The sequence below is a fragment of the Lepus europaeus genome, chromosome 1 (assembly GCF_033115175.1).
Source record: "Lepus europaeus isolate LE1 chromosome 1, mLepTim1.pri, whole genome shotgun sequence".
Taxonomy (NCBI): Eukaryota; Metazoa; Chordata; class Mammalia; order Lagomorpha; family Leporidae; genus Lepus; species Lepus europaeus.
Window position 1 is genome coordinate 117,202,947 of NC_084827.1, and position 12,691 is coordinate 117,215,637.

General features: G+C 56.7%; 1 protein-coding gene across 1 annotated transcript; it reads left to right on the top strand.

The window, feature by feature from the left end:
* Window positions 1–921: 921 nt before the first annotated feature.
* Window positions 922–3,343, top strand: SP9 (Sp9 transcription factor). Its single transcript, XM_062200488.1, has 2 exons — window positions 922–950; window positions 1,901–3,343. Exons 1-2 carry the CDS (start codon window positions 930–932, stop codon window positions 3,341–3,343), a joined length of 1,464 nt encoding a protein of 487 aa, XP_062056472.1. The 5' UTR covers window positions 922–929.
* Window positions 3,344–12,691: the final 9,348 nt, after the last annotated feature.

Genomic DNA, 12,691 nt, shown 5'->3' on the forward strand with positions numbered 1-12,691 from the left:
TAACCTGGTATCTAGGCGCTGGCGAAACCGTACAAAGGGTGCCCTCAATTACCACCAGAAGCTGCTGGCGTGAGTGGCACTTGTATTACCCCCCGGGTCAGAGGCCAGAGCGACAATTAGGAAGTCACTTCGACCGCTGTGTGGGGGAGGGGTGGAGGGAGGCAGCAGGCCCCGGGCCCTCCCGGCGAATCTGTGGGTGTAGACCTGTGCTGAGAGGCCCACTTCCCTCCTCCCGGAATTGTCCTTTCGCGCCCCCTCCTCATTGTGACTCAGAGGAACGCTGAACCTAGTGGGAGCAAGGACCTGGGTCGAAGACGATCGACACCGGTAAAATCACGAGACGGAATGACGGATACGAGCTGAAGTTGTGCCTCGCAGCCCGGAGCAGGGACACACAAAGTGAGCGTTGACATCTCCCTGTCCGCCTGGCCCCCTCCCCTGCCAGCGCCTCCTTTCCCACAAGTGGCGAGTGCAGAACCGTCGGCCCTGACTTGCAACATCCCGGGGGCTGTTCCGGGGGGCTCGCGGCTCCATCTCGACGGCACTTAAACCTGGCTTGGTGCGTGAGTGTGTGTAAATTTTTAATTGCACTGTAATTTTTTCCGTCCCCAGCTCCCCCCTCCGGTCCTCGCTAGCAGACTTGACTGGCACGCGCCAGCAGCCCGGGCTCGGGCCCCTCGGCACGTCTGATTGGCTGCGGGGCCGCTCCCGTCGACTGGGCCTGCGCCCTCATTGGGCGAGAGGCGCAGCCAGCGGCACTTCAAAGCGGGTGCTCCTCGCACTTAGGCTGAGTTTAGCCGGCGGGAGCCCGGAGTCCGCTCGGCGCGAGCGCGGGGACGCCGGAGCCGCGCGGGACCCGAGCCATTTTGCCGAGCAGCCGCCAGGCTCAGCCCCGCTCCTGGCCCCGCCACGCAGCCCAGAGACCTGCTATGGCCACGTCTATACTCGGGGTAAGTCGCAAGCGCGGCAACGCATTTGCTTGTTTCGACTGCAGTCATTTTTCGTTATGGCTTCTCGGGGTCTGCGGCTGCCAAGAAACTGTTGCTGTTGGGCTGCAAGCTCCAGCTCTTTCAGCACTTTCCACATTTCCGGGACTGATTTCTAAGTAAGTAGAACCCAGGAGATGTGTGCAAGAAAAGGATTTCTTAAGCAAGTCCCTTGTCCTTTGGTTTTAGAAAAAAGCCAGAGGCTTCTTCCCCCCATCTCCCCCCCCCCCCCTGCTTTGGGGGATTGTTGCAATTACGCGACAGTGGTATTTCCAGAAAACAGCCTTAATCGTCTTGCAGTCTGTGCAGTCACGTTAATAAACATTTACGTTTCCGCGGCTCGCCAGTTCGCCCGTGACTTTGAAATCCGTCGCTGGGCTGCTTATCCTCGGAATATTTCCATCACCAGCGTGTAAATGTGTAAACATTAAAACCAGCGTTTTCCACTCTAAAAGCGGCGAGTCGTAGCCACCCCTGGGAGGAGTGCGCCGAGTCTCGAGGGTCCCCGGGCCGCGTTAGCGGCGGCCCGCGCCCCGGAAGCGCGGGGCTGTGTTTACCTTCACGCTTCGCCCGGAAGGGTGCCTGGGGGGCTCCTGGCGGAGGCGCGGGCTAACGGCGACAGCGCAAGTGCGGGTCTAGGCAGGGCGAGCCGGGACAGCGGAGGCGTCCTAGATCCTCAGCCTCGCCGAACAACAACTTTGCGGCGCCCGGACCTTCGCACTCGGGATCGCCTCTGCCCCGCGCCGGCCGTGGCGCCGCCTCTGCGAGCGCGTGGTTCAGAGGCGCGGGCCCGGGAGCCACGGCACCCCGGGGACCAGTCGCGGGGGAACCGGGCTGCTCACGGGTGCGCTTTGTGTCTCCCCCCACTTTCTCCTGCCCTCCTCCTCCTCGCTCCCTCCCTCCCCCTACTCCAGGAAGAGCCGCGCTTCGGAACCACCCCGTTGGCCATGCTGGCGGCGACCTGCAACAAGATCGGCAACACGAGCCCGCTGACGACGCTGCCGGAGTCGAGCGCCTTCGCCAAAGGCGGCTTCCACCCCTGGAAGCGCTCCTCGTCTAGCTGCAACCTCGGCTCCAGCCTCTCGGGCTTCGCGGTGGCCACGGGCGGCCGCGGCTCGGGCGGCCTGGCGGGCGGCTCGGGCGCCGCCAACAGCGCCTTCTGCCTGGCCTCCACGTCGCCCACGTCGTCCGCCTTCAGCAGCGACTACGGAGGCCTCTTCTCCAACTCGGCGGCGGCGGCCGCGGCGGCGGCCGGGGTGTCCCCGCAGGAGGCGGGTGGCCAGTCGGCCTTCATCTCCAAGGTGCACACGACGGCGGCCGACGGCCTCTATTCCCGCGTGGGCATGGCGCACCCGTACGAGTCTTGGTACAAGTCAGGCTTCCACTCGACGCTGGCGGCGGGCGAGGTGACCAACGGCGCGGCGTCGTCGTGGTGGGACGTGCACAGCAGCCCGGGGTCGTGGCTGGAGGTGCAGAACCCTGCTGGGGGGCTGCAGAGCTCGCTGCACTCGGGCGCCCCCCAGGCCTCGCTGCACTCGCAGCTGGGCACCTACAACCCCGACTTCAGCTCGCTCACGCACTCGGCCTTCAGCTCCACGGGCCTCGGCTCCTCGGCCGCCGCCGCCTCGCACCTGCTCTCCACCAGCCAGCACCTGCTGGCCCAGGACGGCTTCAAGCCGGTGCTGCCCTCCTACTCGGACTCAAGCGCCGCGGTGGCGGCCGCCGCCGCCAGCGCCATGATCTCGGGCGCCGCTGCCGCGGCCGCCGGGGGGAGCTCGGCGCGCTCCGCCCGCCGGTACTCCGGCCGCGCCACCTGCGACTGCCCCAACTGCCAGGAGGCGGAGCGGCTGGGCCCGGCCGGCGCGAGCCTACGGCGCAAGGGCCTGCACAGCTGCCACATCCCGGGCTGCGGCAAGGTGTACGGCAAGACGTCGCACCTGAAGGCGCACCTGCGCTGGCACACGGGCGAGCGGCCCTTCGTGTGCAACTGGCTCTTCTGCGGCAAGCGCTTCACGCGCTCGGACGAGCTGCAGCGGCACCTGCGGACTCACACGGGCGAGAAGCGCTTCGCCTGTCCGGTGTGCAACAAGCGCTTCATGCGCAGCGACCACCTGAGCAAACACATTAAGACGCACAACGGGGGCGGCGGGGGCAAAAAGGGCAGCGACAGTGACACGGACGCCAGCAACCTGGAGACGCCCCGCTCCGAGTCCCCCGACCTCATCCTGCACGACTCCGGCGTCAGTGCCGCCCGGGCGGCTGCGGCGGCAGCGGCTGCGGCAGCGGCGGCGGCTGCGGCGGCGGCGGCCGCCTCTGCGGGAGGCAAGGAAGCCACGTCTGGCCCCAACGACTCTTAGAGGCCAGACCCTAGGCGCGAGCGAGCCAACAGAGACACCGAGAGCGATCGAGAGGTTCGGAGGGCGAGCCAGCGGGGGACGAGAGGGCGGGGGCTCCAGGGAAGCCCCCCCGGCCCGGGCTGCGCGCGAGATGGAGCCGCGCGGGGCTCCGGGGCCGTGGCTCGCCCGCCGCGCCAGGAGCTTCCCTCCGCCGTCCGCGCCCAGACGAGAATCGAACGCGTGGTCCCGAAACAAAGCGAACCGTCCTCCGACAGCACCACTTTTTAAAACTACACACGCAAAGACACACACTCACGCACACGCATCCCCGGAGACCCGCAAGCACGAGCGCGCCCACTCTCACACTCACACACACACACACACACACACACGCCGCTCGCACAGGCGTCCCGAGCGAAGAGCGAGACCCGGGAACGCTCAGTCCTGCGCCTGGCCCGCGCCGCCCTCCTGTTCCCCGGTGCGAGCGCCGAGCCAGCGCCCAGCCAAGGACCACCGGAACATTCGCAAACGGACGGGACCCGAAACGAACGGACCCTTTGTGCGGATTATCCTATATATAAGATGCTCCAAGTCCTGCTTGATGTCTACTTGCGATACTTTTTTTTTTTTCCTAAAAAGGGAAGCATAAAAAAAGGCTTAAGGTGAGAAATTAAACTGGAAGTCTAGCGACAGTTTCTCTGTATTTCATAACATCTGTATAAATAGGGTTCAAAAGATTGTGTTCTCTTTTATTTTCTTGTAAATGTTCATTCGAATAGAGGGTTTTTTTTTTTTTTGGTGAATTCCTGAAATTCAGGAAGTTTTTTTTTTTAATTTTCTGATGCACTTTGTGAAAGTCAGTATATATGTAAAAGATATTTAAAATGTTGAGTTATCATTTCACTCAAACACGTAAGTTAAGGTCATCTAAAGAAATTAAATGCGTTTATCTGTATGAAGAAAATCTTGACATCATATTTTCATTTTGGTATTATTAAAGGACTCTGAACAATACACTTCCTTTCCACCCCCTCCTCAATAACCTTCACGTGGGTCGACTTTTTTTTTTGTTGTTGGGGGAAAAAATTCCCTTAATGTTAGTTGTAGGTAATGTAAAGTTTATGTGGGTTATAAAAGCCATAATACATATACGTTTTTGAGAAGTCGAAATTATTTATTTGTATATCAACAGCGTAAATTAAATTGGGTTATAAGAACGTGTAGTTGTATTCCTTGATGGGAGGGCTCGGAAAGGTGACATCTAGAACTCTGAAAACCTCAGAGGCCTTGGCAGCCTTAACTGGGGAGGGTCCTACTCCTCCCGGTGGGTTTGTTTGTTTAAATCGCTTTTTAAAAAACAATCTGTAAAAGGAAAAAAGCTTTTTCGAAAGAAGTCTTCTGGCTCCCAAGGCCCTCTACGTTGGGAGGCCACTCGGGGGAATAAATCGCTCGAGTCAATACCCGGAAAAGACATTTCATGCCTAAATGAAAATCTTGTTAAATGTTATTAATTTTGACTTAGAGCACACAGCAGCCCCCTGTGCCTTGTATTCCCTTATTAGGGATTCATGTCTTATCAAATATCTAATTAATCTCCTAGACATCATTTGTTCTGGCCAACTTTATCTCAGCTGGTCCACGGGGAAAACTCCAAATATTCTCTGTGACAAAGCTCCCTTGAAGATCTTTTTAATTGTCTAAATTAACTGCACCAAATTTGCATGTCAAACGTAAAGGGCAACCTGAGATAAAATGTAAACGTTTTAAAAGCCCCCAAACTAAGCACTTGATTTGATAACTAGGCTTTTTAATGTTATGGACGACAACTGCTCCTTTCCTTTTCAAAGACGGCTGATCTATGCAAATAGTGAATTGGAAATGGCTAGTCCCCGCGCCGGCAAATGGCCCTCGCAGGTTATTTGAATATCAGTGGCGCTGCTTCTGAAAAGGTTCAAGGATGCTCTCTGACTTCTTTGTGATTACTCAGTGCGGCGTCTTATTCTGAAGAAAAAAACTCAGGAATAATTAAAGGCTGGGATCAGGCCTGGGAACACATTTGGGACAGGAATCTCATTTAGACAGTCTCTTTCAAAATAAGGCACAGTTAAATTGACCAGAAGGCAATTATTGAAATGAAAATTATTTTCACTCTCTTTGTCTTCTGACCACCAACTTAACAGCCTCGGTTTGAAAGAGGGAAAAGGGAGGGAGAGACGAAAAGAGAAATTGGTAAATGAGATAATTTCGCAATTCGAGAAAAAAATTGTTAATTTAGAAAATAAAGTACATATTCACAGGATAGAAATATTTCTAAAAGGCTTCCCACACAATAGGAAACACAAGCGAAGTCAGCACCAACAGATTTTCTTTTTCTTTCTCGATGACCGTCCGTCTAGGGAACTTAAGTGAAGGTTTTGATTCTCAGGAGAGAAAAAAAAAAATCACTAGCAGTCAACAAAACATTTTTTCCCCCACTCTGCTCGGAGAAGCCAAGCGGCAAAGTGGCGAAGGAACAGAACGAGGGTCCCCAGCGGGGCGTCGGCGGCCCGGGGTGCGGTGGCTTCAGAACCCTCTCCTCCCTCCGGGCGCTCGCCGCAGCCTGCGCGGCCCTGCTCGTCTTCCTCAAGTTTCGTCTCACTTTCGCCATTTTCTGTCTCCGCTTGGAATGTTCGTGACCGGGGCTCCCCCACCCGCGCCTGCACGCGCCTTCCGGCTCGCGCCGGGCCTCCGGGGAGGTTCGCGGGGGACGCGGCGCGCTGGAGGCCCGGAGGGTGCTCGGCGCATCGGGGGCCGAGGCTGTGCTGGGCTGCGGGGAGCGAGGGCGCCCGGGCGTCGGGCCCGGGCCGCTTTGTTTCCCGCGGATAATAAAGGGCAGATCAAAGGGCCTGGCCGCGCAGGTCCCGCCGGCCGCGCGGCTCCCTCCGCAGACCAGTGATCAAGGCCTCTGGCCCGCGGGTCAGCGGACGTCCATCACCGCGGCTCCCGGGGCGGCGGGCGGCGGCCGGGCCCGGCGTTCAGCCGTGGGGGGCGGGGGGGACCCGAGCGCGCCAAACCCGAACCGCGGGGCAGCGGGGCCCCGCCCGCGGCCGACACCCAAGGGAGAAACCGACCCCGGCCCCCTGGGCCCACCCCATGCCGCCCTCCGGCCCTGGGCGCCCCTGGGCCTCGCGAAACCTCGACCCGAGCGGGCGACCACCGGCTGAGGCCGAGCAAATTGGAGAGAGCCCCTCCAAGCGAGGACCGAGGGTGGTCCCCATCGGAGGTGGGGCCGCGCCTCCCCAGGGCCCCCTCGGCAGGGCCTCTCAGGCTGCGGCCTGGAGGCCCGGGTGGGGTGCGGGCAACGCGAGTTCGTGTCGGCGGGTGCCCCCCGCGCCTCGCCCTCTAGCTTCCTGGCAGCCCGGGAGCGATCGCCCCGCGCCGTCTCGGCCCCCCTCACACCCTCCCTGGCTTCCCTTCCTGACGCTGCTTTGCCGCCCTGGACCCTACCTGACGAGCAAGCGGAAAATGTGTTCTTTCCTCCAGGGGCGGGCGTGGGGGGTGGGGGGAACAACATTATTCTGATGCGATTAGAGTGTGCACCTGGACGGCGTGTCTGGCCATTCCGTCACATCGTTGCAAGTCTAGTAAAATTGAATTTCTTTTTATTCAGACGGAAACTTTATTTATTTTAACTCTAATCTTGTTTGCATCTATTATCTGTATTCACCAAGGCTCTCTTCCACTACAAAAATGCAGATGAAGTAAATCTCACATAAATCCCGCCCATTTGTGTAATTGGTATACTAAGTGTTTATTTTAAGTGAGAATAATTTAGCTACAAATTTTCTTAAGGAATAACATTCTTAACACATTAAAAAAAACTGAAAACTCTGATTTGCTTTTATGTTTGACAGTAGCTCTTGATTCCCCGAAGAAGAGCGCGGCGAGTGCGGCTCGCGGGCGCCATCTAGAGCTTCGAGGCGGGAAGGCCGCGCTGTCGGCCCGGCCCGCGGCCACTCGCGCGCAGCCCGGCGCCGGCCCTCGGCCACTGCGAGCCGGCCGCGGCCAAGCGGACCGGCGAGGGTTTGTGTTCGCGCGGGCACCGGGCCACGCTGCTGGCGGGCACAGCTCAGGAGCGGCTCCCCAGGACGGAGGTCGTTTCTGGAACGTGCAAGCCGAACACCCAAACAAAAACAAACGAAATGAAGTCCCGCTCGGCCCTGGTCGCAGGACGGCCGCTCGTAACGTCCCCTACTAGGCAACTCCAGGGTCTTCCCACTCGAAGTGGGCATCGCCGAGCGCCGAGGACCCGGGCCGGGGCCCGACAGTGCGCGCAGAGTGGACCCAGCATCCGAGGGCCTCGCGGAGTGGAGCAGGCGCCGGGCCCTCCCCACCGCAGGCCCCTCGGAGGAGCGGGGCGAGGCACCCGCGGCGCGGCCGCCGGACTCGGGCACGGCCGCAGAGGCCTGTCGCCCCGTCCGCCCGACGGCCACCTCGGCCCGGGCCCCCGGGCGGCGGCGAGAAACCCCCAGCCCCAACCCCGGCCGATGGGTGCGCACCCTTCCCGACCGCCCCTCTCCCTCCGAGACCCCCCGTCTGAAGTGGGTGACAGCTGGGGGCGCGTCGGCCTCCCCGCCGCCCCGTCCCTGCTCGCCCGGGCCCACCCAGTCCCCACCCCCACCCCGGCCCGCAGAGGTCTTGCGGGGACTTCCTCCCCGCCTTTCTGGCCGCCCCCCGACCCGCTCCCCGCATTTTATTGTATTTTAATTTTAAAAGCGACGCCTTCGAACCCCTCGCCCGGGACGGCGGAGGAGCCGGCGCCCGCGGCCGCGAGAGCCCGGCCGAGGCTCCAAGCTGCCCGGCCTGGCGGCGGCGGACCGCGACGCGTTCCCCGGTTCTCGCAGCCACCTTTGCGGCGGGTAACTCGGCTGGGTTTGTATTTGCTGTTTTAATACAAACCCCGCCGCACTGCCTATTTCAAAGATGTGCTAATTACTACTTGGATAGCAGGGCGCAAAGTCCTTGTCCATTTCCCAGTACAAAGTAGGTTGCTAGAAAATTTGAAATTGCCTTTCAGCCTAAAGCTGCCTTACCTGAATGTCATAATTACAGTAATTATGTACATCCAAATTACATGCTAATTAAATTAGAATCAAATCGTTCTAAATCGAAATCAAATGAGGTAGTGAAGAATTAATCAATGACAACATAAATAGAGAGCTTCCTTCAGAGATATTTATTGTAACGATCCAAGGAGGGATTTGATCTGAAAAAGTCACCTGTTTATTTACTTTCAAATTAGTAATCAGTTATTATCCCTTCTCCATAATTTTAACCGTTCGGTGTTACCCCCACCCCACCCCCTTCCAGACGCTGGAGTTTATGGAAATACGTGTGAGGTAAACACATACAGACATGCCTGCCCCATATATTATTGATATAAATATGTGCGGGGTGTTCCTAACTCCTGGTGAGGACGACTTTCCGGAGCGTCCGTGGGGACACGGCCCTCCAGGGACCCGGGGAGGCGCAGCACCTGAGCGCTGTTGGGTTTTCCAAGACGCTTGCACTCTCCCTTTGGGAATTCATCCTGAGGATTTTGCACTGTTTTGCAGGCATCTGAGCACTTCTGGGCGATCCGTTTATAAAAGAAATCGCAGAGTCACAGGGTGTCTCCCCCAATCGCGGACTGCTGGCGGGAGTTCACGTTTTCACGGATGCCTCGGGAGTCAGAGGTGAGAGGCCCGGAGGCCCGGAGGCCCGGAGCGCGCGCCTCACCTGTGGCTCGCGAGCCACCGCGGACTCTGGCTCCCCGGAGCCCCGTGGGCGAGGCGCCCTGCGGCCCGCGCCGCGGAAACGCGCCCGAGGCCGGGCGAGCTCGGGCGGGAGCCGGCAGGCAGGCGAGGGCCCGCGGCGGCCCCGGCGCGCCGAGCCCCGGGCCGCAGCTCCTGGGTTGGCAGCCTGAGGGTTTCTCCGGGCGGGGCAGGGGCCGTGCGGAAAGCCAACTCGGACCCTCTGCCGGTGGGTAGGGAGTCGAGCGGCCTCGTCGCGCGGGAGGCGCATGGTCTGGGAAGGGAGTGTGCCCCCCGGAGTGTCAGCCTCTCCCTTTGGGGTTCTGGGGTGTGCTCAAAAGGGGGCCTGACGCGCGTCTGGAAGGAACGCACCAGAGGACGCGGGGTGGCGTCTCCTCGGGGGCACGGGAGCCGTCCTTGGCTCGCTCGGGCCAGTCCCGGGATGCCCCGGCCTCCCCGTGCGCCCACCCTCTCGGGGAGCCCTGGGCACGGAGGGCTTGGGCGTCGGGTGTCTCTGTGGGGTCGCAGGCTCACGGGCCGCAGCAGCCGGCGCGCCCCACCCCGCACCTTGCTTGGTGCCGAATGTGGGGTTCTGGGGTTCGCAGCAGCGCCGCGGAGGGGGGAAGGCGGTGGGCGAGGAGGTGCCTGCTTCCCCTCCTGTCGGCGGGAGCCGGGTTTAGAAGCCTCGGTCTCGGGAGGGGAGTGAGGGGGCTCAGTTGTCACCGCTTTTTCCAAACCTTAGAGGCCCCTTCGCTCTTATTTGTTCTTCCCAACTTTTGAAAACGCGTTTCTTCTTTTTGATCCTGAAAAGCTCGCAAGGCCTGCAGCTAGCGCACGCCTGCCTTTATCTGTTTTCAAGAAGTGCTAACTAGAGCAAAGGTGTTCTTTTCAGAAAACCTAAATGAGATTTTTAAATATCTCTCAGTCGCTGAAGCTCAAAGTGCAGCTTTCTTCCAGGTCCTAAGTTCAGGGTGTGGACGATGCGGCCTCCCTGAGCGGTCTGCGCCAGCGCCGTGGCCCAGCGGCCCGCAGGTCGGGGGCGCGGCCCGGCCCGGTGGACTCAAACCCACCGGGCTTGGACGCTGCAGCACGCAGAATGCGGGGGGCTTCTCGCCGGGCCACGCCCGCGCCCGCGCCCGGCGCTCCCCGTCGGCGAGCAGCGGCTCGGGGGAGAACCTCAAGAAAGGGCGCTCCGAGGCTTTCCCCGTGCAAAGCTTTCTCGTGGTTCAGAACGACGTCTCCAGTTCACCTGGCCGGGTAAGCACACACCGGCCGCCACGCTGCAGCCACCTCTGCCTGTTTGGGCATTTATTGAAAGAAATCATGACTAATTTACCACCAGACGTTCAGATAAACAAGTCCTAACCTAGCAACCCGATTTTCCTGGCCATTTATAAATCGACAGCACCTCCTACAGGAATTAATTCGCTAGTGTTATGTTAAATGTTAGGCCAGGGGCAAAGGGGCCATCTGGGCCAGAACCTCCAAAATAGGCCCAGGCCTCTCAGTGCGGTTCTAGGCCCAAGGGCAAATAAAAATGTCTAGGCGTACTAAGATTTCCATAAAATAATTTCTCTGTTGAGGGTCAGAGTGATACGTTTCACCAGACTGGTTTCCTAAAATATCCCACTGTTGAGGACTTGGTTTGGGTGCTCAGATCATGGGCTCATTCAACCTGGAGGGTTTGTCTGTACTCAGAGGAACCTCCTCACCTACCAGGCATCCTTTGCATGACAAGGTTCAGCTCTGGTTTCTACCTTACATTTCAAAATCAAAAGTAGAATTAGGTACCCAATATTTTTATTTCAAAAATCACTATCTTTTCTCTGGTATCACTAGAATTTGCAAAGGATGTTAAGGTGGGCCCCTTCACAGCTGTGTGTTACTGTTCTGTGGCTCAGCCTCCTGCTGTTCCTGGAGGTACTACCTTAGAACGCAGGGCCACTGCGCCTGTCCACGACCCTCCGTGACCGCGGCTGAAAGCCAAACAGCAAATCAACATCTTACCTAACTAACTAGAAATTTTTCTCAGAACTGAATAGATTATTGGGGCTTTTAGAGCACTTCGTAACTTCTTAACTGTGAAGGCTAATTAAAAGACTAAAAAATATTCTTATTGCCACTTTATACAAAGTTAAAAGTGGACCACGCTTTAATGAGTCAAATGAGAAAAAAATGTAAAATGATAATGTATTTCTTTAATTCATTTTTAATTACAGGATGCATTTCAACATTTCTCTTCGTGAACACTACATTGGTTCAGAAACCCGTTAAGGCAGTAAGTATTGCACAGGTTTTGACATTATAAAAATTATAAAGTCTAAAAAGGTGTAAGGTAGAAAATAATCACTGCAACACTGATGAGCTCAAGGTGTAAATTAGCAGTCTCTATCAATTTGAAATGCATGCTTTTTCTTACGTGAAGGAATCTTTGAGGTGCACTGTTATTAAAGAATACTGTAGAAGGAATTCAACTTCATCTCCCCTCCGACTCTTAAAATCTAAACAAAGAGCTGCTTACACTTAGCATCTTTAGAGGGCACTTATGTGTGTGCATAAAGTCTACGTAGGGTGGCCTCACGTCTCCTTCACACTTGCTTTCCTATAGGACTTAACGAAATCAGCCATCTCATTGGTATTTTTGTATTCACTAGCAGATGTTTTTATTTGAAAAATGGAACCCTAGTAATAAAAATACTCTCTCATGATGTGCAATGTTCTTGGAACTGCATGTTACTTGTGGACTTTTTTTTCTAGTTTCCCTTTACCTTACATATTCTTTCAAACACATGGGAAATTCTGTGGCTACATTTAAACATGCCTTATATACTAATACTCATGAAGTATATCTGGTTTTCGGTGTGTTGTGACATTTGAATGCTTAACTCTGGAGAGTTGGGTACCTGTGGTACAAAGGCCACCAGTGATAGGCAGGATGCTTGTCCCTCAGAGATGTACAGAGCCCTAACCCTGGAACCTGTGAATGTTGCACTGCACGGACAGGGGGAATTCAGGTTGCAAGTAAGTTGATCTTAAAAATAGGGAGATCACCCTGGATTCTTCGGGTAGGCCTGGTGTAATCAGGGGTCCTTATAGCTGGAAGAGGGCTGTATAATGTCGAAGTGCCAGGGTGACTGGTTGTGAGAAGGACTTGACTTTCCTTTGTTAGCTTTGAAAACGGTGGAAGGCGGCCAGGCGCCAAGGCATGCAGACGGCATCCAGGAGCTGGAATTAATAAACAAGCAGATGTTCCTCTGGAGCCTCCAGGAGGAACACAGGCCAGCTGACACTGCAGTAGCCCAAGGATACGTCAGACTTCTGATCTCCAAAACCGTTAAGATGATGCATTTGTCCTGTTGAGCCTTTGAGGTAATGTGTATGGCAGCACACAAACACATCATCCAAATGTATACCTTGTAGCTTACTCTGTAGAACAAAACACCTGAGGGGAGTTTAAAAGTCTTAAATATTGATCAAGCCACTGTTTAGTTCACACTAGTGAATTTCAACAATGATTGTACTTGGCTTCAAGGAAAAGTCAGTTGTAAAATCACAAATTTGAATTTAAAAAAGAAAATTAAATTATACCCATTCAATG

Excerpts from the sequence above, each read along its gene's own strand:
- SP9 (XM_062200488.1), top strand. The coding sequence starts at position 930 with ATGGCCACGTCTATACTCGGG. Across the intron at positions 951-1,900 it reads TGGCCACGTCTATACTCGGG|GAAGAGCCGCGCTTCGGAAC; the intron begins GTAAGTCGCAAG and ends CCCCTACTCCAG.